This window comes from Thamnophis sirtalis, unplaced genomic scaffold (genome assembly GCF_051295495.1).
Source record: "Thamnophis sirtalis isolate CommonGarterSnake01/CBP01778 unplaced genomic scaffold, rThaSir2_p1.2 scaffold_7, whole genome shotgun sequence".
NCBI lineage: Eukaryota > Metazoa > Chordata > Lepidosauria > Squamata > Natricidae > Thamnophis > Thamnophis sirtalis.
This window is the reverse complement of record NW_028261387.1, coordinates 45057311-45072245: the sequence shown is the minus strand read 5'-3', so window position 1 is coordinate 45072245 and position 14935 is coordinate 45057311. Positions and strand designations below refer to the sequence as shown.

General features: G+C 41.6%; 1 protein-coding gene across 3 annotated transcripts in view; it reads right to left on the bottom strand.

Moving 5' to 3' along the window:
• Positions 1–14935, bottom strand: part of INAVA (innate immunity activator) — a 46959-nt gene that overhangs the window by 19204 nt on the left and 12820 nt on the right. For 2 of the 3 annotated variants that reach the window (XM_014066841.2, XM_014066840.2), the window contains exons 1-2: positions 13707–13830; positions 892–1014 (exon numbers count right to left, since the gene is read on the bottom strand). In XM_014066841.2, coding sequence (XP_013922316.2) covers positions 892–952 — 61 coding nt within the window. In that variant the 5' untranslated portion in view covers positions 953–1014; positions 13707–13830. Of the gene's footprint in view, positions 1–891; positions 1015–13706; positions 13831–14935 lie in introns of those variants that run through there. The other variant, XM_087719888.1, reaches the window with a different exon arrangement.

Below are 14935 nucleotides of genomic sequence, written 5' to 3'. Positions count from 1 at the left end.
TGTTTTGACTTAGTGATATGTACACTCAGCTCCTGTAATTTATTCAATAAACTGTGATTAAAATAAATTATGAATCAGCACACAGCATTGGACATGTACCACTTTCCTACACGAGGAAGCATTTAACTGTATATGCATTACTTTAGCTGATTTGTGGTTAATTATTATTATTTTTTTGCTACAAAAGTATGTGGCTCAGCGCTTTTTAGCAATTCAACCATTTTTAAAGTTTAGAAATAACTAAAGACGTACAAAGCATCAGACAACAGTCATGCAAAAAGAATGCCACATATTTCATGCTTAGGTTTCTAATGAAATAGCTTCTCAAGAGTCTGCTTACTCAGAAAAAGAAAGGATTAATTCTTCACTATAACAGCCTGTATTTCAGGGCAACTGAAAAGCTTTGCAGTGGGTAATAAGTTATACTGCAAGATGAGTGGCAAGCATCAGGCCAAAGAGAAGACTCCACCCTGCCCTATCATTCCTCAAATCTGATACAACTCTTGTTGTCACCAGCTCCTGGCTCTGGTTCCTGTCCAAGATCAATTCCTATTTTGCAAGATTGCCCTTCATCATTTCAATGTAAAGACTATCTGTTGTGCAACATCATAACCCATCTGTGATAAAGCCACACTGGTAATCTCTGAGTGTTGAGCCAGCCATGACTAACAAGGTGTGGGATTCTGTGCATAGCTGTATTTTGTGTCAATTGCAGCAAATAACTGTTAGCAACAGCAATCGAGTCTAGCCTAAGCAAACCTCAGTCTACAACACTCTACGGAAGAAAGACCCCAGCAGAGCATATATTGTTGTTTAAACTTGCTGACACAAGAAAGCATCCAGATATTGTCTGCATTTTTCCAAGAAAAAATTTCCCCATTAGTCACTTACCGGACTGGATTATGATGCCACTGTCTGTATCGCTAGTCTCATCTTTATTCTTACTCTTCATGATCAAACTCAGGATGTGGAGAGAAACAGTATGATCACACCTGGAAAATGCTGTAACGTCTTCTGCTAATACAAAAAGGGCATGATTGAGGTATGCTCGATACAAATAAAAAGTAAGCAAGAACAATGCTAAAAGAAAGGGCTGGATGGGGGCCTTCCACTGACTGCAGAACCTGCTGTCAGAACTTGGTTATCTACTTTTTTGCAAAGGTTTTACTTAGGGCTCCAATGTGGACTGATGTACCCAAGACCAATAGATAAATATTTAACATCTGGCTCTATTGCTGCTGCCATACTGTACCACTAGATGCTAAAAGCTCATTGCACACTAGATGTCAGAGCTAAACTCTGTTTTCAAATGGCTCACAAAGTTTCCAAAAAAGTCAACAGTTGATTCTCATAAGCCAATATGAGCCAGCTTCAGCATACTTCTGCCCAAGACTCACATTTCATTCCTGTTTCCTGACAGTTAGAACAATTAATCAGTGGAAGGACTTGCCCCCAGAAGTTGTAAATGCTCCAACACTGGAAGTTTTTAAGAAGAGACTGGACAACAATTTGTCTGACATGGTATAGGGTTTCCTGCCTGAGCAGGGGGTTAGACTAGAAGACCTCCAAGATCCCCTCCAAATGTTATTCTATTCCCAACTTCCAGATTTTCTATTCAATAAGGAGAAATTATTTTACTGTGATAAGTGTCTCCGGAGATTCTCAATCATCCAGGTGATGGATGTCCCAAAGGTGCGTCTCCAAGAGGCAACTGGACTTTCTTGGTTTTCATTAGAAACCTGAACATGAACTACCGGTATGTGGATTCTTCTTGCATGAATGTCATATGATGCCTTGTGAATAGTGTCTCAGTGCCTGATCTGGCACATAACCTCCCAACAAAATAGTAACTTTTGGACTTCTAATTATTGCTAATCTACAACTCCCACAGGCCATTAGAACTTATTACAATGAATGAGGCTGCTAGTTTATATTTAAAAACATTTGGAGGGCTACAGTCTTAACATAAAGAGAAGTTGCTTTCTGTAAACCTGTTAAACATACAGTATCTAATGAAGGGTATGAAAAGGGATAATCTCAGATGTAAATTTAAATAATCCAATTCACATAGAATACAAATTCAAATTACCTTGTCACTAAGATTGTGCAGAACCTTAACTAGAATTAACAGTAATAATTTACATTTTATAGGAATAGTTATAGAATATAGAATAATAAGAATATAGAATAATTCAGTATTATTGTCCAAAAACTGTAGGAAGGGGAAGGGCCTCTAAGTTAGTTCAGAACAGACTGAGAATCAAATCAGGACATACTAATATATAATCCAAGTCTCCTGGCTATTATGTTCCACTCATTGTTAGTAACTAAACCAAACCAGAAAGCACATTTCCAGTCTGGAGAAAATTGTAGGGAAAAGACAATGAGAGAGACAAAAAGAAAGAAACTTGCTGGAGAGAATTCTTATCTCCCTTACATGTTATCTCTAATTTTGTGATGACGCCATGCGCCCCATCATTTCACTTCTGTTTCTTCCACCCCCCACCCCAGCAAAAAGTAAATCTATAGAAGCTACGCCATAAGGTTGGCAGGAAGTGCTAAGCAAACAAACTTCAGCATTGGAAGCAGTGACCATGAGACCTCATTGCAGATGCCCAGATGGGCCATTCAAAACTGGGGCATTATATGGTAGGGATCACTTTTTTATTGCTTTCCCAGCAGCCAGGGTGACTCCAAGCCTTCCTCTTTGTAACCTCACTTGTTTGCACAGCACTTCCCCACCCCTACTGGGTGAGTCAATCTGAAAGTCACTCTGAGTTTCTGTCTGGAGCTTATCACAGGACTGCCAGTCTCCTGGGGGTGAAAAAAATAAATAACAGGAGGAGGTGGACGGACAAGGTTCACAGCTGTTAGTGAGCTGTATGACCTAAGGTGATGTTGCTTAGACCTGTACAGATTATTGTTCACTCCACTCCAAACTAGCATAGGAGGCTGTGTGGGTAGGAGCCTGTTCCTCTGCCTCCCATAAACAAACAACCCCATTCATAAATTGAAATAGGCAACCACAAAGCTATAGTGCTGTACACTTTCCTCAGAACAATATAATTCCCACAATTATAACACATATCAGGCTTTCTGTTTTGGATCAGACATTAATAACTTTTACATGAGTAAGAGTTAACTCTTCAGCCAGGAAATTAAAATAGAAACTCATAATGCTCCTACTTTTATGGTCAGTAAACAAAAAGAAACAGCTCAATAGTTAAATGTATGGTATTTTCAAGAGTGCTGGCTTCCTGGATCTGATAACTTGTCACAAGAAAAAATGTCTCAGTTGTTTCCAAATTGCCAGCCCGCAATCCATTTAGTAGTCATTCAGTTTTGTCCTATCTGCTGCAGGCTGTACAACTCCAGTTTGCCCATCTTTCCTTTCACCTGATATCTGTCTTACAAATTAGCAAGCACATGGCAAAAGCCATTGGAGCTTTGGAACCTCTTCCCAATGAGAAAATACACAAGTTTAAGTATCAGTGTCTCCCTCAAAACTATAGGATATTCTCAGTCTTCAAATATGAACACCCAGACCCTCAGCCCTATTTAGTAAAAAGTGTGTTTTTGGTTTTTCAGAAAATTCCATAATAAAGCACATATTGCAAGAACTAGATATGTAAGAAAATCCCTTAGATCAGACCTTTATCCCAGTTGGACAATATTATTAATAATGCAAACTACTCTCACCCGCTAGAAGTTGTAACTGTAAATTTCTCTGTAATAAATATCATATCCTGGAATTCTGGACATGGAAATCTACAGTTTTGGAGGGAACCCAAGTTGAAGAGAGATTTTAATGTGCTAGCAACGACTCTCCAGATTTTTGGCCTTTCTGGAGATGCCAAAACTAACCCAGGACTTTTTTAAAAAGCAAAACAAGCATTCTATCAACTATAGTGGATGAAAGGCAAACTTGAATGATGGACAAAATGTGGGTCAGATATTAAGAGGCAACATAAATTGTAAGGTCATCAGGAGAGGAACAACCTCGCTACATTTTCTGGGATGGGATAACCAAGCCATGTCATTCTGTGCCTTCAAGGCACATACAACAGAGGTGGGTTTCAAATCCTGGCGCTACTGATTTGCTCGTGCTTGTGTGCCCTTGCGTGCACGACACTTCCGAGCATGCACAGAAGTGTCCAGGTGGGTGGGCAGAGCCGCCCGCCGCTGCCACTACCAGTTTGGCTGATCTGGGTCGAACCGGGAGCAACCCACCTCTGACATACAGCACACACTTTGAAGTGTAATGAAACTAAGAAGCATTTTAGAAAAGACTGAATCTTGAGCCAATTTTAGCTTTTTAGAGGTAAAGATATTAAACAAGAGGAAGGCACATTTTTCAATTTGATTATGAAGCTAAGAAATGGGTGCATGGGTGCTTTTTAGCTCTATGATATACTTGTGCCATACAGCTACAAGCTTTCAATAATTTAAAATAAAAACACAAGTAGAATCCATACATGTCCAAGCATAACAATAAAAATCATTCCATTCAAACTGCAGTTTTAAAATAGCCTTTTTCAAAACAGTGCAAGGCAGAGCTAGGCCATTTCACCATACAGGAGGAGGAAGAATGGTTTCTATCTACCACTTGCCACTCCCCTTCTCTAAACCTGTTGCTTGGCAATAGATATAAAAGATACACACTTGCCCTGTGTGGCAGGAAAGGTGTGGGGGGGAGATAAACCTTGCTAACTTAACTTAATTAATTGAAAATTTTAATAATTAGCTGGGCTTGCTAATCAAAACCACAATTTGCAATAGATGATGAATTTTACTTTATGGTTGAGAAAGCTGGATTTTCCCACCTTCAAGCAATTGCAACCTGAAGCCACAGGTAGAGAAACAAAACCTGCCTCTACATTAAGATATAGATGCAACTTTGGTAGATCAATGAAAATAATCTAATAACAGAAGATGGCCATAGCATTCATCCTGGCTAAAAAAGTCAACCAACCCACTCTAATCTTCTAAATATGTAATCAAACAAACAAGACTTCAAATAAACATGACCCTAGGAACTGTACTAAACCCAATCCACTTCTTTTATCTCTGTGTGCCTATATTGTTTGCCATTTATTTACAAAAGTTGTAGCCATACTTGATTATTTCTCCTTGATAATGTTCATGTTACAACATATATACAGACACTATATACAAAACAGCAAAATCTGCCTGATTTAAAACATTAAACAACTAGGGTTTCACAAAGTCCTTAAGGAAGTTATTCTGTTTGATTACTAAACTAAGCTATGAAGCTTATGTAAGTACATTTCCACCACCACCCTTCCTTGCCCTCCTGGCTTTCATTGCCCCACTCTCACCCAAATATTCCTCGCCTTCACTCTATTTTTAGTTCTCCTGTACTTCATGCAATCTATGCCCTGCTGATTGGCCTTGGTTTAATTATACAATCATCTCTCATGATTACAGAAGAGGTGGGGAATATGTGCTGCTGTATGATAAATAGTTGAGTCAATTTAACAAATCTTGTTGGAATTCTGAAATAGATTCAGCTTTCATTTTTTAATTCTGTTTTTACACGGCTGTAAACAAAGAGCAACCCCCTCCCAGTTTACCTACGTGATGCTCAAAAGGTCTTTCTTGACCATCTTGATTATTTCAAGTATTTCTTGATTACTTCAAACCACACTGCCCATTTGTTAGTGAAAAGGAAATTTGCTACAGGTAGCCAATCAGAATAAGATAAAGGCTTTCTACACAGAATTACTAGTTCCATGGGCAGAGAGCCCAGTTTTTATTTAACTTCTGAGCATAGAGAGTTATAATCCATCCATTAGCCTTAACTATATTCTCAAACTTCCATAAATAGCTAGGATTCAGGGCTCATTGAGATGATAAAATAAAAAAAATATGTTTGATAGATATCAAAACATTACCAACACCGCAACTACAACAGCTGGAGTAGCATAGCGCAATCAAATTAGTGAAAGTCTTTGTGGCTGCATTCGCACAGCAGTTTTAGCACCTCAATGTACTGCACAAATTTACAAATGGTTTAATCCAGTAAACAGTTATGGATGTTGTATGAAACCAGCCCATACATATCAATGCATCTATTAAAGGTCTAAAAGATGGTGATGATTTTATTCTGTTTATTTGAATTTATTAGCAGCCCAATTCCAATGCATTCTGATTTTTTTAAAAAAAGCTAGTTGAGATACAGATCGTGAAAACAAAATAGTGGGAAGCAGTGCTTAAACTTTTCTCTGTTCCCAAATTTCTGAAGTGGGTCTCCTCCAAGGATTTCCACCTTATCTTTATAGGGGCCAGCCTTCATAAGGGACTATTTAGGAAGGTTGATCTGGAGTAGAGAAATGATGGGGAGGAAAGGAAGCAAATACCTCCTTTCATACTACTTTTCTACTTACTTTAGACTGATACCCCTTTGAAATATTGTAAAAAACAGGGGGAAGGCTATTAAAGTTCTAATGCCAGCTTTCATATGCAACCATAAATAATATAGTAGGAGTTTACCTCCTTCACTTACAATATTCTTAGGCAAACAGAATATGGATATGAATATCAGAATTATTCCCTCCCACCCATATATACATGCATCCAACTGGTTTAGTGCATGCCAAAATTTCAGCCAGTTAACTATTAGTGGTTATCTGAATCAGCCTTTAAATCCCTGCATTGTATTTCTGCACTTTCGTGGGCTATGATTGTGCAGAAGCACCTAATTAATAACCAAGAAATGGAGCCAAATTTCCTGTACATAGATGGAAATAAACTGCATTAAAACTATCTTCACTTTATATTTCTAGCCCTCAAGACTGACAAAGCAAAATCTTGCTTCAGGTTGTGTCTCAAGCCATACAGTTCTCTGACTGACTGACTGATACACATACACTCAGGGCTTTTCAGGTTCAACACTGCAGAAAATATGTAAACAAACAGGCAAACAAATCAGGATTAAAAGAAAATTTAGATTGTGGGTTTTTAATGCCATGAGCCACCCTGAGTCACTGTATGTGAGTTGGGCAGCCGTATAAATTTAACAAATCCATAAATTCCAGGCTGACAGCATCAACCTTATCTGAAAAGCCATTGAGATCAGTTACCTATTGAATTAGTTCACCTGAGAAGGGGAACTAAGGGAGAGTTAATTTGGAGTTCCCTCCGAAATTTAAGCAAAGGTCTTGTAATTTGTAATTTGTAATTTTAATAGATTTGTATGCCGCCCAATCCTGAAGGATTCCGGGTGGCTTACATAAAAGCAATTTAAAAAATATTTAAAAAGATTAAAAACACAAGACAGTACAACTTAAAAACAGAAAACACAACATGCACTCAGTTATAATGGGGCTGAAGTCAAGATCAACAGCCCCAGGCCTGCCGGAACAGCCAGGTCTTAACAAATTTACGGAAGACCAGGAGAGTGGAGAGGGTCCGGATCTCAGGGGGTAGATCGTTCCAAAGGGCTGGGGCAACAACAGAGAAGGCTCTCCCCCGAGGAGCCGCCAGACTGCATTGTGTGGCCGACGGTACCTGGAGAAGGCCCGCCCTATGCGATCTTATTGGACACTGGGAGGTATGTTGCAAGAGGTGGTCACGGAGATATCCAGGTCCTAGGCCATGTAGGGCTTTATAGGTAATAACCAGCACCTTGAAGCGTGTCTGGAGACCGATGGGAAGCCAATGCAGCTCACGGAGGATAGGTGTAACATGGGTGTACCTAGGTACACCCAGTATCGCTCGCGCGGCTGCATTCTGGACCAATTGTAGTCTCCGAACACTCTTCAGGGGCAGCCTCATGTAGAGCGCGTTACAGTAGTCCAGCCTTGAGGTGACGAGGGCATGAGTGATCATTTGGAGTGCCTCCCGGTCCAGGTAGGGCCGCAACTGGTGCACCAGGCGAACCTGGGCAAAAGCTCTCCTGGTCACAGCTGACAAGTGATGTTCTAAAGTCAGCTGTGGATCCAGGAGAACACTCAAGTTGCGGGCCCTCTCTGAGGGGTGTAAGATTTCATACCCCCCCCCCAGGATTAGAGGTGGAATATCTGGACTATTTTGGGGGGGCAGCATCCAAAGCTACTCAGTTTCATCAGGGTTGAGCGCAAGCTTGTTCAGTCCCATCCAGACCCTGACAGCTTCCAGGCACTGGCACATTACTTCCACCACTTCACTGAGTTGGCATGGGGCAGACAGATACAGCTGGGTATCGTCCGCATACTGGTGGTATTTAATCCCGTACCTACGAAAGATCTCACCCAGCGGCTTCATGTAGATGTTAAATAGGAGGGGGGACAGGACCGAGCCCTGTGGCACCCCGTATTCAAGGGGCCTAGGGGTCGACCTCTGTCCTCCGACCAACACCAACTGCGACCTGCCAGAGAGGTAAGAGGAGAACCACCGCAAAACGGTGCCTCCAACTCCCACCTCTTCCAGCCGCCGCAGAAGGATACCATGGTCAATGGTATCGAAGGCCGCTGAGAGGTCAAGAAGCACCAGGATAGAGGAATGCCCTCTATCCCTGGCTCGCCAGAGATCATTGATCAGTACGACCAAAGCGGTTTCGGTGCAGTAACCAGGCCTGAAACCAGACTGAAAGGGATCTAGATAATCCGCTTCATCCAAGGTCCACTGGAGTTGAGAGGCCACCACCTTCTCAACAACCTTCCCTAAAAATGGGAGGTTGGAGACTGGACGGTAGTTTTTAAGGACGGCCGGATCCAGAGCAGGCTTCTTGAGGAGGGGTCTCACCACCGCTTCCTTCAAAGGTTGCGGGAAAGACCCCTCTCGAAGTGAGGTGTTTATAATCCTCTGGATCCAGCCCCGTGTCACCTCTCTGCCGGTCGAAACCAACCAGGATGGACAAGGTTCCAGTAGACAGGTGGCAGTACTCATCGCTCCCATGGCCTTGTCCACTTCCTCAGGAGTGGCAAGCTGGAACTCACTCCACAAAGTTTGATCAAGGCTCTCCCTCGGCATCTCTGCTGGTACTGTCCAAGTGGAGTCCAGGTCCCTCCGAATCTGAGCGACTTTATCCGACAGAAACTGAACAAATTCCTCAGCTCTTCCTTTTCAGGAGGGAGCGGGCTATCCTAAACAGGGCGGCCAGGCGAGATTCTGCGGACGCAATAAGGGCGGAAAAATGTGCACATTTTGCCGCCCGTATCGCCACTAGATAAGACCTAATAAAGGTTCTTAGTAATGTTCGGTCGGATTCGGAGTTACTAGCCCTCCACCGTCGCTCTAGGCGTCTCTTTTGGCACTTCATCTCCCGGAGTTCCTCGGTAAACCAAGGCGCCCTCCTGGATCCACTGCCGCGGAGAGGCCGCAAAGGCGCAATCTGATCTAAAGCCCTAGTCGCTGCGGTATTCCAGGCAGCGACCAAGGACTCAGTCGAATTGTGGGCAAGGGAGTCAGGTATCTCCCCAAGCACCGTCTGAAATCCCAGAGGGTTTATCAGGTGCCTGGGGCGGAACCATTTAATCGGCTCCACCTCCCTGCAGTGGGGGAGTAGCTTCCGAAAATCAAGCCTTAGCAGGAAGTGCTGTCCTTGACAAGGGTGAGATCTCAATCCCCTTTAATTCCAGATCACGTCTCCACTGCTCTGAGAGAAACACAAGGTCGAGTGTGTGTCCCGCCATATAAGTCGGACCCTGAATTACTTGGGTCAAGTCCATGGTTACCATGGAAGCCATGAACTCCTGGGCCCCATCAGAGCTTTCACCAAGAGATGGCAGGTTGAAATCCCCCAGTACTATAAGTCTGGGGAATTCAACCGCCAGTCCGGCTACTGACTCTAGGAGCACAGGCAGGGCTGTTGTGACGTAGCTGGGAGGTAGGTACGTCAGCAACAAGCCCACTTGACCCCCCTAGGTCCAACCTCACAAGGAGGGACTCACATCCAACATTCTCTGGCACAGGGATCCTCCGAGGAACTAATGATTCCCAGATAATTACCTCCCTGCGTCCCATCAGATCGCACAGGGTAGGCCTCCTCCGAATTCCATCCGCCAGCCAGTGCCGACTGGCGACTACGCGGAGGAGAGCCTTCTCAGTTGCAGCTCCGACGTTATGGAACAACCTCCCCATGGAGATCCGTACCCTCACCACAGTCCAGGCCTTCCACACAGCCCTCAAGATCTGGCTATCCCGTCAGGCCTGGGGATAGGATTTATTCTCACCCCGCCCGAATGCTGAGTGAATGTTGTGTTTTATGGTTAATTTTTTTTTCCACTCACGTTTATCTTTTATGTCTTGTCCTGCACTCCCTTCCCCCCATTGTTGTAAGCCGCCCTGAGTCCCCTCAGGGAAAAGGGCGGCCTATAAATGTTCAATAAATGAAAAAAAAATAAAATAACAGCAACTCCTCCACCCCTTCCCTAGTGTCGTGGCTGGTGGAGCACCTGAAACCCTTCTGGGCACATTTCTGAGAGGGGGACTCCTCCCTCATGACCCAGCCAGGTTTCAGTAATACATGCCAGGTCTGCCCCCTTGTCTAATAGTAAATCCCGGATGAGGGGAGCTTTATGAACCACAGACCTGGCATTTAACAACAGCAGCCTGAGACCAGGGCCCTGATTTCCCATGTCACCTGGTTCCCAAGTTGAGCTATCAGGGCCGGAACGAGGGATCGCTGTGATGTAGCGAACCCTCCTTCCCTGGTAATGGCTAGCCCTGAAGCTCCCGTCGTACCTGCCCCTCCCAGTCGTGACCATAATTGTGAGGAAAAGCTTGGAGTAGAGTTTCAAGGAGGCAGCCTGTTCACCATCCATGTATTTCAGGGTTGAAGGGGAGGGGTGGGGAGTATAACCTAAAACTAAGCAAAAGAATTTGTGGTAGCCAGCAGAACAGAAATTTAACAGTGCAAGATATCTAGACTGGACAGTAGAGAGAAATTCTGAGTAAAAATTTTAGACAAGTAATTTTTTTAAGAAAATAAACAAAATACATATAAAATAAAATGATTTGTAATTATAATGTGGAAGTGACTTTGAGAACATCACAAAACTAGCCAATAGAACATAGAAATAGAAATAATAAGTGGAAAAAAAAATCCCTAAATACAAGTTCAAACAGATGGCCCACCTTCTACTATGCCCAGAAAACCATATGGGGGGGGAACCTGTTTGAAAAAATGTGCCCGTCTCTTCCTCATCTCTTTCCCTCCCTACTCCCCCACCAGATTAGCAACTGCATATTTATTGCACAGTAATTAAATAATCATCTCAAACTGTCCTCTGGGCACCAGATCCCAGACTTTGACTCAGTGCCCCACTCTTACCGCCACCCCAAACTCAATGGATATTTGAACGCCCCCTCCAAGCCATTCTAAAGAGTGTGCTGAGTGAGCTCCTTTTTTTGTCAGCTAACCACCAAAGTCAAAACAGGGCTGCCTACTGGTTGAATTATTATTTTTAATTAACTGTCCTTATTTAATTGACTAATTGAACAATTAAGAGATTAAAATCTTGCCATTATTATTCCAGATTTCCCCCAGCAGCCTCGCAGCTCTCTCACACCCTGTGAAGCTTGGTCATCTGTTTCTGCTTCATGAAACAAAGGGTGTGCACCCTGGAAGTTCCTTCAATGTTATGCTCTCCCAACAAATATCTTCCCTATGATATTTTATGTTTAACATAGAGTAATAGCATTAATAGGATGCACACGTAGGACGGAAAAATATATCTAACTGGCAGAATATAAAGTTCCTTAACTTTGATATAACCAGGGCAATGCACAATTCTTTCTGAAATTACTTGTGGAAATTCATGCCCGAACAAATATAGTTTGCACTGTTTTTGAACTAAAATCAGGTGGGCCCATTTTTGCCATGGGAATACATGGTGATAGCAACAAGGTCCCTCCCTGTAGCTGGATGAACCCTCCTATTGTCTTAATGATGTCTTCCCATCGTTCAAGTTCCACAATTACAAATAAAACCCTATTTCCAACTTCCATTGTTCTATAATGCAGGATGACCGTCAGATCTCACTGAATGATATGGCACTAACATGGTACAGGCAATCCCTAGGATAAGAACATCTAATTTACGGACAACTTGTATTTTTGAACAGATTGTCATAAAGTCTACCATATCAAACATTTGTGTTAAATATTATGGTTTGTAACAACAAACGCACGCTACTATGTGATGCTCATGAAAACACTGCACAGCGTCAGTGGTTGATCGGCTGGAGAAAGGATTTTTGCCAGATTAGGTCAGATCATACTGTTAACAAAGCATTGAGTATGCAACTTCATATTTGGCTTACATTTTTCTCTTATTTACTCTGGTAACCATGCCTCCAAGGGGTAAATCCAATGCAAGCACTAATGATGCATCAAAGAAAAGGAAAACTAATGATTGAAAATAAAATGAAAATAATATAAAGTAATCAGAAAGATGTGAAACACCATACCACTGGAAAAGTATTAGGCTACAATGGGTCAACAGTTGGAACAAATTTAAAAGATAAAGTGAGAATAATAAGAGCATCTGAAACTATAATTTATAACATATACTTATGAAAGCTGTAATATATACTATCTACTAAGACAAGCATTTGTTTAATGCTAAATAATAATTCTGACTACCTACAAATTTGATTTAAAGACAGACTTAGGGACCAGTCAGTCACAACCTGGAGACTGGATGCAGGCACAGCTAGTAAGTCAGTATAGAGGAATTAGAAAGCACCACTAAAACAGGGAGACTTGATGTCTTCACTGGCAGAAGTCACAAATTAGCTTTAAAAAATATGGAGGTTGCTGAGTTAGCCATATGCAGGTGCCAAACATCATGCATTAAGGGACTTTGATAACGCAGTCCAAGTCTATGATGAGGAAAGCTAACTAGGCAGAGGTCGCATGATGAAACAGTACAGACTTATCAATTCCAATACCTGTGCTATGATGTCCTATTGATAAGGTCATCACTGATCACCTTTATTTGCCACTCAGCAATGCAGACTCAATTCCCAATATATTTCCTAATCACTGTGGCTGGCTGTATAAAGGCAAAGATTTTTGTTCTTCTTTTGCTACATCCAAGCAATTCTGCCTGTGACCCTAGAGTCCTCTGATCCAAAAATCCGAGATATTTGCATTAAATATAAAAAGCAATTTTGAATTTTCTTTTTTCTGTCTTGGTTCTATTGAGCTGTTTGTCCATCTCATAGCCTTCTCTTTTTGTCCTGTCCTCCAGACACTGAAAATGAATTGAAGGAACTACAGAATACCTTTCTGGGTTTAGAGTCCACACTACTTGTTACAGATTTGCCAAGAAAAAGTAATCTGTGTAAAAAATTACAAGTAACTTACACAATTAAATACAATCACGCGGCTGTTGAAGCTGTCACTGACCAGAGCAAAAAAACTTATAAAGCTTACATAGCAATCTGTATGTAGACTTTTCTGTAATTGCTACTAATTTCCAAGAGAATCTCAATAATATATTAAAATATCCGTACACAGAAGACTTCTATAATTGATTTAAACTGAGTTCCCATTCTTTTACATTTAAAACCCAAATATTGACTCATCATTGCAATTAACAGGTTTCAATGGATTTCCACTTGTCATTTGAAGATTTAAAAAAAACTGGAAAGCCATATATTATACAAAATCAAAATGCTGTTTTCTAACATGGGCCAATATGAGCTCTCAGTTACCAGCTGTCCTGCCACCCTTCTGGAATGAAAAAGCAGTCTTACCTTTAGGGGGCTTTGCTTCCAAGTACTTGTTACTGAGAGGAAGATCGGGGAGGTTTGATCCTAATATCCGAGTCAGTACAACTGCATGCAGTTTTTGTTCCTGTTTCCAGTCCCTTCCTTCTCCCTTCCCAGCACTGCCTCACTCTGGTTGTGCCAAAGAAACTGTGTTACTTGTTTTGACTTGAGTCAGAGAAGCAGGGCAGGTGAGCAATACCTTTTCAGCGCAAGAGAATCAGTGGAGCCAAATCCTTCCAGGCACAAAAGGACAAGCTGACACATAACACCAGAAGGGAGGGACTTTATTAAACATCTCTTGCAAAAGTTAGCAAGGAATCCCCTAGTCCTGGATGAGCAGGGAAAGCTAAAATAACTCCCTGCAGTCAGCTCTAAGTCCACACACATGAAAATGTATTTTCTGCCTTTGTAACTTACTGCCAGAGAAACACGCTTTGAGCACTTTCTCTGATGATCAGCAAGAGACTTCATTAGCATGAAAATACTACCAGACTATTCCTATAGTTCTGTAATCCAATCGATGTGAAGGCTGCTTTTCCTAATGCTGTTTTCAATAGAATACATGTTATGCTCAAAAACAAAATACAGTGGGACAACTAATATATATTTTAAAAAACAGCTTTTAGAGGAGGTCTGAAGTGCTGTAGTAGAAAAACAGAGTGGGGGAAGTGTTTGACCCTTTGCTCAAAAGTAATTATTAGCCATACAGAATTCCAGATGAGTTTCTCTAAAAAGAACTTAAAATTTAAATAGCACTGGATAGTAGAAGAATCAAGGAGCATTGAATTTTAAAGCATAGATAGATAGATAGATAGATAGATAGATAGATAGATAGATAGATAGATAGATAGATAGATAGATAGATAGATAGATAGATAGATAGATTTAAAGTCACAACCCCTGGTATGCCCAAATATGGGAGGAAGTTCACTGCTTCCATTCTCTGTCCATTGGCTCGTCACAAGAGACCATCCAGACAGAAAACCCAATGTTTTTACTGTTGCCTTTGTTACATTTGTGTTGTATTTGTGCTGATAAATAAATCTATACTAGTCTCCCTTTATTTATTTATCAGCACAAATACAACACACACACACACACACACACACACATATATTCATTTGCTGACTGCATATATATATATGCAGTCAGCAAATGAATTGAAGCACCGTACTGTTTTATAAACCACTCATGAAAACAGAACTTTATCCAGA